The sequence below is a fragment of the Drosophila mojavensis genome, unplaced genomic scaffold (assembly GCF_018153725.1).
Source record: "Drosophila mojavensis isolate 15081-1352.22 unplaced genomic scaffold, ASM1815372v1 contig_36, whole genome shotgun sequence".
Taxonomy (NCBI): domain Eukaryota; kingdom Metazoa; phylum Arthropoda; class Insecta; order Diptera; family Drosophilidae; genus Drosophila; species Drosophila mojavensis.
In genome coordinates, this window is record NW_025318858.1 from 20,615,156 (window position 1) to 20,628,737 (window position 13,582).

General features: G+C 36.6%; 1 protein-coding gene across 3 annotated transcripts in view; it reads right to left on the reverse strand.

Annotated features, from left to right (window-relative positions):
• The window catches only part of LOC6577430 (protein spire), a 55,444-nt gene that overhangs the window by 6,965 nt on the left and 34,897 nt on the right, over window positions 1-13,582 (reverse strand). For all 3 annotated transcript variants that reach the window (XM_015165661.3, XM_002003361.4, XM_015165664.3), the window contains exons 3-9: window positions 13,201-13,318; window positions 11,931-12,040; window positions 9,727-9,844; window positions 9,564-9,643; window positions 2,359-2,489; window positions 1,652-1,763; window positions 1,217-1,337 (exon numbers count right to left, since the gene is read on the reverse strand). In XM_015165661.3, coding sequence (XP_015021147.1) covers window positions 1,217-1,337; window positions 1,652-1,763; window positions 2,359-2,489; window positions 9,564-9,643; window positions 9,727-9,844; window positions 11,931-12,040; window positions 13,201-13,318 — 790 coding nt within the window. The remainder of the gene's footprint in view (window positions 1-1,216; window positions 1,338-1,651; window positions 1,764-2,358; window positions 2,490-9,563; window positions 9,644-9,726; window positions 9,845-11,930; window positions 12,041-13,200; window positions 13,319-13,582) is intronic.

Here is a 13,582-nt window from a genome sequence, read left to right on the forward strand (position 1 = left end):
CACAGCCAGCTCATTTGTCTCTCTCTTTGTCTGACGACTGCAGCGCGAGCAGCTGCTAAGCCAAACAAACAAAAGTTCACAGCAGACAAACAAACAAAGCGCCGATGCTGCAGTCGCAGTCGCAGTCGTAGTCCCAGTCCAAGCTTGTTGTCATCATCATCTTCATCGTCATCGTTGCCGTTGTCGTCGACGTCTTTGAGGTTGTCGTGTTGTGGCCGCTGTTGTTGTATTTGCTGTCGTTGCCGTTGCTGTTGTTGCTGCAAGCGCTGCAGTGTTGTCGCTATCTTTGTGTGTCACAATTTTGCACGCTTCCTTCAGCAGAGGCGATTGGAAATTGTTGCCGTTTTTGATCTATGTTGGCATGCGCATGCCAGCAACGGCAATTGGCCAAGCAAACACAAACATAGACAGACAGACGGGCAGACAGTCAGAGACAGACCGAGAAAGCGAGGGAGAAGGAGAGATAGTCAGGCAGACAACGAGTGGTGGCTGCTGCAGGGGCGGCAGCTGCACGTTAGACAGGGGCGTACATCGAGGCACCGACAAGTGCAGTGAAAACTTTTCGTGGCTAACAAGTTTTTTCTCTTTCTATTTTTCTTTCTCTTTTTTGCCTCCACATGCCCAGAAGGCAGCCAAAGAAGCGACTGACAGCCCAGGCAGCAGCAGCATGTGTATGGCAACAATTTATGAACGGCTGGCGATGAAACTTTTTTTTTTCTGAAATTGTTGACAACACAAGGCGGGAATCTTGTCAATACACCCACCAAATATGCATAGGAGGCGGGCAATTTCCTAACCCCAAATAGATGTTATAACCGTTTAGCTGTTTCTTTTTAATGGCAAAGGTTGCCGACATTAAAAACGGCATGACACGAAAAACTCGAGTTTTTGGCCCAAAAACTTATTGGCAATAGCCAACTGTAAATATTTGAGCCTCAAGAGCTTATCTTAAGCAATGACAAAAGGCGGCTTGCCTTTCTTCTTGTATTTGCTTACAAGCGATTACACAGTATTTATATAATATATGATCAATTGAAGTTAGTAAATAAAGAAAATGAATCATTTCTTTTAGCCATTTGTGGAATTGGTCCGCAAGATTTAATTTTCTTGCATACTTAATGGGTTTCTTAAGAATAATTAAGCTAATTAATTTTTTTTTATATATTTATTAAAGCCATACGGGGTCCTTCAGTAACTAATTAATTATTGCACTTACATTTCTCTTTCTTTGGCGGGGTTATTTGCTTGAGTTCCTTGCCCTGGCGTATGGACTCCATGAGCTGCTCCCGGGGTGAGGGCGTGCACTTCAGAGGGGGACCTAGCTGGCGTTCCGAGGCCTTGAATTAGAGCAATTCATAATTAATAATAATTAATTGTTGCTATATATAATAGTTTTTACATTTATTACTCAAATGCAAGTATGTTAAAAGTGAGCAAGCCGATGTATTTATTTTATAAAAAATATATATATATATATTAACATCTTCATACATACAACAGCAAAAATTGTTCACATTTTGATAGAGTGAGAGTGAGAGAGAGGTGGATTTGAAAGAGACAATAAATATCAATAGATTTTGCATGGTCTTGAACGACTCCATTAGGCATTTGCTGAAGTATTTGCTATGGAAATTGGGAACGCAACACACACCTTCTTTAATGGCGGCCGTGACCGGATGAACTCCAAGATCATCGCATGCGCATCCTTCTTCACGCGCGGCGGTATATCACCATTGACCATCACCTTGCGCAATTGGTACTTTCTGCGGTCGAGACAACATAGAAAGAGAAATTTTAATTTATTATTTTTCTGATGTTTGATTAGTTGTGGTTGAGTCTGATATTCTACAAAAGCTAATTTATGTTCGCTTGGGAGGGATTGATTTATGTGTTTGTGGAATTTTTAGAGTACAGTCGAAATGTAAATAATTAAATTTTTATATAAGGTCTTAAATTACAAAATGTTCATAAATAAATACAGATTTCTCAAATATACACAAGTAAAAGTGCTTAAGTCGGCTGAACCATTATGTGCTCATGAAAAAATTCGAACTAAAAGTCTACTTGAAATATAATATTATTTTATGTGATTTGCCAGATTAATAATCTAAAAAAAAAATACATCCATAAGAAGCTAGATCTAAGAGCCAAGTGAACCCACTTTTATATTTATGAAACAGCTTATACTCCACTAAAAAATAAATGTACTATGCTGCAGAGTATGAGTCAATTGGGAATTTTCAATTGTGAGGTGAATTTATAGCAAGTATTGTGTTTCAATAGGATAGTTGATAGTTATATCATTAACTATGATCGAATAGTATATCAGCGAATTGAATTGTAGAATAGTTTACTCACTTGGCGCGTATGTCGCCCATAAGTATCTCATAGGGCGTCAGCTCGTATTCGATGGGCGTGCGTTCATAGTTGCGCTTCTTCAGGCGAACGCCGCGTCGCAGCTCATCGATAACCTGCACCCAGAAGCGTGCCTGTAAAGTAGATGAGTAAATAAAGATTAGAAGTTGTCAAATATTCACTGAAGATAGAGAAGAAATACATAAGTACATAGGTACCTATATACATATGTATGTGTATATGTGTATATTAATACATTCAGAGACATGCTCTAGACTGGGAACTCATGCAAATTGGACTTTTTGATACTTGCAATGTTCTCCACAATTATGGTTCGTGCTGATTGGGCAGAAAGCAAGACAGTGCCAAGCCAGACAGGGAAAAGAAAGAGAGGGAGAGAGAGAGAGGAGAGATAGAGAGGCTTTTGGTTAGGAAATTGCAATTGCCGCTCACTTTAATCAGCTCTGCACAGCGGGCAGCAGCTACTTAGTTGCCTAGCGGCCTGGCTGGCTGGCTTTTCACTTTTCCGCCGTTGCGAAAAGAAATATTTTAATTAAATTAATCATAATTTGGACCCGCTGTGATCAAGTCAGGCGCTTCAAAAGCCAATCGCTGCTCATTACATGCAACACGTACGACACTTCAGTTGCATCTGGTGGCTGTTGGCGGGTCAACAGTGCGTATGAGTGATGTGGGTATGTGTGATGTCTGCTGTTTGATGGCAGGAAGCGTATTTAGCACACAATGGCAGACGGTGTGCAGAAAAGCAGACAGAGAGAGGAAGGGAGAGGGAGAGAGAGCGATGGAGAAAGAAGAGGAGGTAGGATGCGAGAGATTAAACTAGATGTAACAGTCATTCGCATTTTCACTTTTCATGGTGGCCGTCGTCGTCGTCGTCGTTGTGGCCGTTGTTGCTTTTCCTGTTCCTGTCGACGACTGCGTCAATTGGTAGCAATAAATTTTGTGGCAGCTCATTAAACATGCAAAATAGTGGGGCACGAGCAGAGCTAATTTGCACCCACCAAGCTGGCAGGCTGTGGCACACGTTGCTGTTGGACACAATCTCATAATCGGCACAAGGCAGCAGCAGAAAAAGTCGACAAGTGTTGCATTCAACGCTATGTTGTAGCTGCTGCGCTTCAATAATTGCAACAACAATAGCAACAGCAAAAGCAACAACAACATCAACAGCAACAGCGCATCATAGACAACGTGTGGCAGCTTCCGGAAGTGTTTGCAACAGTTTGTTGTTAAGCTGCCATGTTGCATGAAGCATCGCACATATGCGTAGCGCTTGCAAAACTTGGTTTTTTTTTTTTCGGGCATCATCAACAGATATTAGCATCTAAACAATGATCATTATCATTAACATTATCATTATCATCATCATGATTAGCATGTTAAGCAGCAAAGCGAAACACATGTGTAGGGCTGTGTCTAGGAAAATGCAGTTTATGTTGATATGCTCGATAGCATCGCCTAAAAGGTGAAAGAGATTCCCCCAAACAAACAAGTCATACGCATCAACACCAGCAACAGCAATAGCAACTGGGGCAAATGTTGAATGCTGAATCAGAAAGCTGTCAAATTGAGAGGGAAGAGATCACCTCTGGGGCTATCAAATAATTCATCAGAAGTAGGAAAATAAAAGTACTTTTTACAAAAAAGTTTCTTATTTGCTATACGATAGTTTCATGAAAGCTTTCTAACAGTAATTGCGACGCGGAACTAATCCAGTAAAGATCAATTCATATTGTTGTTACATTAAGTTTGTATGAGCTTTGAAACAGGGAGAGTAAAAGCTTAGAATCAGTTCATTTCAATAAAAGCTTTTTAGACGAAATGATATCATAGGTAAGGCTTTCCTGAAAGCCTTTATGCGCTTCGATACTTTACGATAATTACAGCTTTAATGTGATTTTCGTTCATTTGATATATTGCAAGCTTTTAAATAAGTAAATTAAAAAATTTTAAATTAAAACAAATGTTGTATAGAGCTATATGATAACTAGATTTTATACTCCAAAGACAATGGAATCTCATATGCTCTCAAACGGGAATCTAGTTTTAGGCAACTTCACCCCAACCAAAACTTGTATAAAAACTTTCCAGCTGTTTCTAGCAGGTTACCAAACTGTATTTGTATACTAGTCTATCTAATTTAAAGCGGGATTCTAAACACTGCATGCCTACCACAACGGCACGTACTCCCAAAAAACCTCTAGAAAAAAAAAAAAAAAAAAAAAAACAATGCCAACAGCTAGAACTGAGCGATGGAGATTTGCTCCGCCCGAAGCAACTGTTTCAGACACAAAGTCACCAAAGCATGAAGCACCATGGAATACATATGTATGTAATAAACACACAACAAAAATGAAAAAAAAAAAAAAAAAGAAATAGTCAGACAAAAGAATTTCAGCAATTCCAGCATAAAACTCTATCTAAAATCAGGGCAACAATCAACAAAAACCGAACCAAGCAAGATCCGAAACCGTTTCTTAAAGTCTGCGCATATCGCGTGGGTTTGTCGTTCCGGTCTTGACTAACTGCAGGGGGTACAGAATTGGGGCGGGAGGCGAGGAACAACAGTCACAATTCGTATGACATTCTGAAGGCTGTTTGGCTTCCGAGAAATTGATAAAGAGCTGACTATAAAAAAGTTTGTTGAATTTTCAGTACTACTAAAAATACGACAATATATGAAAGCGCACAAGAAGAAGAAGAAGAAAGCAAAAGCAAGCACAAGAGTTGACAATAAAAACAATAGACAGGTGATCGAGCGCTGCAAAGTGGGTATAGGTGGGTAGTTTTCTGTGGTTATAGAAATCTTATCAATGTTGAATGGGTACATAAACATTCAGTCAAGTCAAGTCAAGTCAAGTGGAGTCGCGTCGTCTTTTGTCTGATAACCGATACCGATTTTGTTTCTACCTTTTTTTTTTGCTTTTAATCAAACTCTGCAGTTGTTGGGCATTACACGAATGTGTACTGAATATTGTTGTAAAATTGCAATTGGGAGCTTTACTTTATGGCTGACCATACGAATGGGCTCAGTTTATGATCTTTGCACAACTCAAATGTGGCCTGCGCCACATTTCATTTTATTTCTATGAAATTTTGCCTTTCTTATTATACCCTGAATCCATTGAAAATGGGAAATCGGGGTATAATGGTTTTGTTAAATGTATGTAACAGGCAGAAGGAGGCGTGGCAGACCCCAGAAAGTATATATATATTCTTGATCAGGGCGACGAGCTGAGTCGATTTAGCTCTGTCCGTCTATCCGTATGTTTGAACGAGTCGATCTCAGAAGATATGAGTTAGAAACTTGAAATTTTTCGTAGGTCCGTGTATAGCACGCGCATATCGAATTTTGCTTTAAATATCGATAACTTGTCCCGTTATTTTGTTACATTATCGAAAACCAGTAATAAATTTATATCTCCTACATCTTTAAAGCTAGAGTCTTCAAATTTTATATGTATACTTATATATATATATTTTATACAATTTCGGTTTTTGTCAAAATTTACCCCCCATCCCTAATTCACCCCCCCACCATCACATTTGTAAAAGGCGTATTTCAAATATTACAGACTTGTGCTTTGGCAAATACATGCATATCTATGTTATATTTATAATCTGCGTGTTTATGCGTGCGTAGGTATGTCTGTGTGTGTGCGTGTATGTGTGCATATGCGAACAATTATTGAAATATCAGTTGCTCGAAGGGATCAGGGGATCTCGTAGTCGGGCAGTCTCGACTAGAGCTTTCTTACTTGTTTTTTCCACTTTGATTTTTTTTCGTATTTAATCAGCGCCTTTCAACGCAATGCAAATTTTGTGTTGATTTAATTATAAATATAGCGTTGATACGGGCATGAGCTAGGATGGGTTATTTTTATGATATATGATACCGATACATATATACACTTCGCGTCATCAGGTTAGCGCCCCCCCTTACACTCATTTTCTTTTACGTTTTTCTCTTTGCCTATTGCACACAACTTCTTGGTTTTTTTTTTATTTCATTATCATCATATGAGATGTCTCTCATACCAAAAAAAAGCGCGAGTGAAAACCCGTTATGTTTTATTTTCTATCCTTCTCTATTTTCGCAAAAAATGTGTGCACTTATTTTGCGTCATCAGATTAGCGCCCCCAAATGCAATTGTAATTATCTTGCTTATTTTAGCAATTACACTCACCAAATTTTTTGTGAAGCTCAAAGTATTCAATATATTTATAGTATGGGTAAAGAAACAGTTTTATTTTTGGTTGAAAATCAAAGATTGAGGCATACTTTGAATCTAGACTATGCAACCATAAAATTGCTGAAAAATCAGGAAAAAACAGAAAACTAAGTGGCAATTTTCTTACAAATAGGGAAAACTATGGAAAAAACTATATAAGCGGTAATAATCAAGTGATTTCAGAAGGAAATAGAAGAGCATTAGTTCGAGAAGCTTCGAATTCCCACGAATCGACCACCAAGATTAGGGTTAAAATCAGTGTTAGGACGAGCTTATCAACGGTCTAAAGAGCAATTAAGAAAGTTAATTACTTAAAGAAACAGAATGTAAAAAAAAAGACACCAGTCGATATGCTGAGAAAAGAAATACGCATTAATTTTGGCCGGGCGAATAGGACGTGGTCTACCCAATGGCAGCATGTTGTCTTTTCTGATGAGAAAAATTGAATTTGGAAGGAACTGATGGATATAATTATTATATCCATGACCTACTCATAGAAGAACATTATTTGGAACGGTTTCCAAGCCGCTGCGGCGGGGGGGTGGTGTGGCATTTGTGTAGGTATCAATATCTTACTACAGCGCTTGTAAGCTTCAATTTTTGACATCGCGCATGAACGCATAGGACCATAATATCGTGTTTAAAACTGCTGTTCCGCATTTCTATAACCTGTCTGAAAACCGGCATTAGATTTTCCAGCATGATAATGCCCCAATTCAGACCGCCCGATCCCTGAAGTCCTGGATTCAGGGCCAAAAAATTGATCTCATGGAGTGGCCACCATACTCACTCGACCTTAATATCATTGGAAACGTCTGGGGATGGTTGGTCAGGAAAGTATATGAGTCCGGAAAGCATTATAGTACAAAGACAGAGTTAATCGAAGGTACTGAACACGCTTAATCAACCATATCCTTGAATAATATTGAACAACTTTATAATTCCATTCCTAATCGAATTTTTTAAGTAATTTCAAACAAAAAACGGCACTACGCACTACTAATATTACTTAAAAATAACAATAGCTTAAAATACAGGTGTTATTTTTGGTAATTAACTTAAATAAATTGAATTTAGCGCAGGGGGCGCTAATCTGATGACCAAATTTTTGTTACATGTTTTTTGTACATTTTACAAAAAAAATTATTAAAAAATAATTCTTATTGTTACAGTAGCCATTCTTTTTGTATTTTAAAGAGAAATAAATGGAGTATAATGTAAAAAAATTTCAAAGATGGAGCTCTGCTGGTTTAGATTTTATTTAGCTTTGAGGTTGAGTGTAAAGGGGGGCGCTAACCTGATGACGCGCAGTGTATATACAGATAAATATATACTCGTACACATATATAGTCTAGCGCACGCGAAGCTATTTCTTGCGGTTTTGCTTTCCTGAGCTATCAACATGCAAAATGATGTGATGGGGCGTGTGCCCCAAGGTAACTTTGTCGAATGGAGCATAACAGGATATTGGATACGCTTTGAGCTACAACTAGTAGAAAAGACAGACAAGTCAAGTGCATTTGCTGACGTAACTAATCAACAGAACTAACGTCTGATATACTTAGATAATGGGAATTAATACACTCAACAATGAGTAAAGTCGCATAATGCCTGTTAGGTAACACTCATGAAAAGTAGTTGTATAAAGAAACTTAATGATATTAAATGGTTTACATTTAGATAATCAATCTGAATCAACTAACCGAAGCTGAGTGCATTTGAAAGCCCGAATAACGGCATGATTAAGACATTGATGCGAGTGTAGATCGATTTCCTACTATCGTTAACAATTAACTGATCAGCTGTTTTTATGTGATTTATATGCTATGACAGCAGTAATAAAAGTCAACTGATTTTAGAAATTTGTTAGCCACTAATCTGATTACACGTTTTCCAATTAATTTTGACGTGCTAAATGCGAGTCTGAAACCAGAATAGCCACAACTGGTCAGGTTTTCGTTACTTAACACCTGGCCTATAGCACCTTCTACACCTCTCTTTTACAGTTATGATACCTTTTTTGGCAAATCTGTTTGAAGAGATAATTTCTGGGATTTTTTATTAAGTTTAAAGCAGTTTTTGGAAGGATAGATAGAAGAGCATATATTTAATGCTTCTTTCTTCTATGCTATTTATTGCAAGTAAACTATTAAAGCAAACTGACTTTTTATATGAATAATTTTGTACAGTTAACTTTATTGCAAAAATATATTTCCTTTTCATTTTCTACTCAGTTTTAGCATACTTGTGCTAAACTTTTACAAGCTGACTTTGAAAATCCACAAGCCTCCAATAGTTAGCCAACAAAAAACTTGCTAAAGATTGTCCAACATTTTCATCTATTTTTGTTTCTTTTTTTTTTTTTTTTTTTTGGCTTGCGTGTTTGGTCAATTTGCGTGTGAGTCTCAATGGATTTTGGAGGTCCAATGGCAACCACAAGCGAATTCCTGAGCTGAGGCCACGACATGTTTTTTCTTGCTTAAAGGTCACACAAATGTATATATATATGTATGTGTATACATGTGTGTGAATCGAAATATTTGGCACTAATGTGTCGCACATTAAATCTATCTCACATAGTCGAACTCATTAGGATAATGGGCGCTGTAAAACCGCTTCGAGTCGATTATTAAAATTAAAAGTGAATTTTGTGAAATGGTTCACGAAAACTTTTTTTGTTTTTTCTCCATTGAGGTTCGAGCGGAAGATATGCTGCACTTACTCCCTTCACCTATAAAACGAAACATAGCGCGTGATCCCTATGATAATGTTAATGATAATGATGATGATGGTTTGTAAAATTGAAAGAGGTGCGCCAAAAGAGGCAGTCGTGATTCGCAGTGTAGCCCACTTTAAAGACCATTAGCGGTTTTTCGTTCAACATTGCATAACACACATTTCAAGTGTCAGAGATAGATATATATTTGAGTTATATATATCATAAGCTAGACTTACCCAGTCGTTGAAGCCCAGCTTCGCCAGCTCACACTGCGTGCTCTGAGATGATTCTGATGCCTTTATTAATTTGCCGGTATCTGCAATGCAAGATATATAGATAGACAGCCGATGTAATATATGTGGCTAATTGAGATGTTTATGTTGTTCTCCTCTGACTTACCATTGTTTAGAATTTGCTGCAGAAATATTCGCAGCTCTATTGTTTCCGTCACCAGCGCACGGCAGACGGCTTTATAATGATTCTCTGGTAATGCGGGCTTTATATGATTTCTGCAGGTCTGTAAATGAAAAAACAAAAATGATGTCGTTATAAGAAACAAATGCTCTATTCATTCAAATATTCCTTGTAACCAGCTAACTATCTATAATTTTGAATACAAAAGCCAAAGGTATATTTTAAGCTAAATATATTTAAGCCTAAAAAATAAATTTGCTGATTTTTTTTGCTTTTTTTTTTTATTAATAAATTATTGTATAATTTTTTGAATAAATAATATATATTTAACTATCTAATCCAAAATATAGTTTCTAGTCTATGGCTAAAGCCTCTAACAAGTCTGTTTTAAATATACTTTCTGGAGTTTTTATATTTAAAATAGTTTATTGTATGCATGTTCCATAATACATTTTATAATTGTATTTTTCCTTCTCTTCTCCTTATAATTTTTCCCTTATCATTCTATACTTTCTTCTATTAAAATCTTTTACATGTCCATCATTATAATCAATTATACATTAGCAACATTTATTGACTCGCTTATTTAGCACAAGCAGAAAAGAAAATGCATTGCAAGCTTTCAACAGCTGCATCTTCTTTTATTTTCTAATTAGCTCGCCAGCTGGGCTAACAATGTGCTTAACTGGGCCATAATGCCATGCTTAACAATCGATAAGCCCTTGTGCTGGCCATGCCATATGCAGATGCTTCATACATTTCCATTTGGCGCAAATGTGTCAGAAAAGCCAGGCATGTGGAAAATATTGCATGCCACCGGCGAGTGGTGCGCCCGGTGGAGCACTGCTCAATGTTGCCTGACAGTAATGTGTCAATTCTATAAAGCGGCTCATTAGAGTGGGGCAAGAATGCGGCAACAGGTGGCGCTGCTTCTGCATGATGAGCAAATGCGCATTGAGCTGGAACACAGAGAAACGTTTCGGATTGGATCGGGGATTCATACCCATTATGTTGGCTAGCATCGATAGAGCGGACCCAATCAGCGATGCATTGCTGTTTATCACACGCCTCAATGCCAAATTACTAAATGATCGTGATCTTTTGGTTACATGGTTGAGGCTAGGGAACGCCTTGACTTGCAGCGCAGTGCGAAACGTGAATTCCTACAACGCATTTAGCTGTGAAATCAAGTGCAGAGTGATTTCCTATTACGAAATGGCTGCAGCTTGATGGCTATTTGGTTATTCAATATCTGAGGCAATTGAGATCTGGTCTGATCGGGTCTGGCTGGGGTAATCTAGAACCCGGGCAATTGAGCCAGCCAACTGAGCGCTTGTTGTTTTGCGGTTAGCCACGTTATAGATACACCAGCAAATACAAATGCCTAGATACTGCTAACAAGTATCTCTGGAGAGTGCGCCTCACTTGGTTAACTGTAAGTGCAACTGAAGTTGCTGTTGTTGCTGCTGCGTTCATGCAACGTGCGCCAAACTAGTTTTCCCACACTTCCAACTGCAACTGCATATCCATAACTCTTTCCATCTGCATGTGGCTGCATATATACAAACATCAACGTATAATATATACATATATGGTACAGTTTATAAATCTGTGTGGATATCTGCCAAATGGAGCAGTCAAAACCTGGTCAAAAGGTTAGCCAAATGACGGCACACCTTCAATGGCAGAGCAAGAATGCTCACGAAAGATTAGGAAATAAAATACCCTAAGATATAATTATATATAAATATAGCTCCTTCTGAAAGCTCTGTATATTATACATAATATACATTTCAATAATAATTTTTAAATGAAAATACATTTCTAAGCTCACATTTCTTAGAAATAATCCCTGATTAGCTAATAATAATAAAACGGTAAAAAATTCAATTTCAATTCAATTTTCAATTCTTAATCGGTTCGCTCATTTCTCTTCATAATCAACATCTATTCCCTTAAATACTACTAAAAATATATTTCGATTACATTCCTACAATCTCTATACTATAAATTTTACAGGGTATCTGCTCTGCTGGCCGAACTGACTCATAATGCCAAAAGTTCAGTTCAGCTGGCAGAAACTTTGATTTGATTCAATTTGCATTCGTGTTTGGGCAATTTATCAGCTGTCGCTTGACAAACAAAATGCAAAAAAAATGTCGAAATGTCAAGAGTTGTTTTTTTCTTACCTCGATTATATGCTCCAGTTCTTTGGTATTGTTGCGTTCCTCCTCCGTCTCGTCGTCCCAGCGCTTGTCGCCCTCCTCAATGCCCTCATCAATGCAGTCATCGTCATTTTCTGCCATGGAAAAACAAAACATTTAGATTAATGGAAAATCATTCAGCGAGTTATTCACACTGTGACGAATTGGGTAATCTAAGCTCAAGCCCAGCATTTCGCAATAATCTGTTTGTGTTTGCTGTTTTTTTTTTCTTCCTTTTTTCCCCTTTTTAATTTAAATAAATCACATTTGAGTAACTGCCGCATGATATGGGCGATGAATCCAAGTGATTCATTTGGCCAACCTTGCACAGCTGATTGCGGCTTTATAAAGACCTTGTGTTAGGGAACTCTTATCTAGAGAAGCTCAACGACTTATTTTGTACTTTTTCTTTAATCTGAATATTGCATTACTTCTGCAGATGATTCAAGCAAATAGCAATATTTAAATGCATCATAAAGAGCTCTCTAAGTTACTAACTATAGTTATATATATTATACTAACTATATAGTTACTAACTTATATAGAACTATTGTACTACATGTAACATTATTAAATCTGTATATAACATTTATTAATCTATTCCTTGAATTGTTTATATTTTCTTATATTTCCTGCCATTGTTGATAATCAAGCTAATGAACTGCTCTGCAGTTCATGTAGATGGTGTTTTCTATAAATAAGGAATATGAAGTATGCTAGAACGAACTGTTTAATTAGACTCGGCTTACTAAAATCTGACAATATTATGCTTCTATTTATTTTATATTTATTTTCAGATATTTGTATCTATGTATATATCTTTTTAGTAAAAATTTTTTACCTATTTTTATTTTCTTCATTAATTACTTATTTCCATTATTTTGTTTTTATATCTATTTAAAATTTTACGGCATATTATTTTTATATTTATATATAAAATTTTTAGTTTTATACAAATATTTGTGTTTTTTTGGTTCTATACTTAATATATTGTATTTATATTAATTTGTTTTATTTTTTACTTTTATACTTTAGTTTTAATTTGTTATTTATTTAAATGTTTAAAATGAAAATTCCAAGATTAAATAAATATAAAATTAAATAAATATAAATATATAAATAAAGTTTACAATTTTAAAAAAGAATTTTCTTAAACTGATTAATGTCCCTAATATCTTTGAGTATACACATATATATTTATATACCTATTTATAAAGAATACCCTCTAGAACTAAATTCTTAAGTATTCACTTACCGTCTGCTGTCATGTAATGAAAGAGATTCTCAAGCTCTTGCGACATTTGGCATTCCTCGTCCTCTGGAAAGTTATAATCCAATGCGGCATAAACAACTTCCGCCAGTTCGTTAATGATCTGCAATGGAAAAGATTGCGAGAAAAGTATACAAATCAGATAATATACAAAAATATAATAAATAAATGTCTAGCCATTTGGCTGGCTGAGTCTGAATCATTTTTGCAATAGTTGACTCAACTATTTAACGCTAAGGGACATTGCATTTTAGTAAATTAATTGCTTTACAAACGCTGGCTATGTCATTCACTCTGTAGCCCTTTCTATTGCCTGGGCTTGTCTGTCCAGGCATTTGACTTGCCGCTGGCTCTGTGTCGCGCAGTT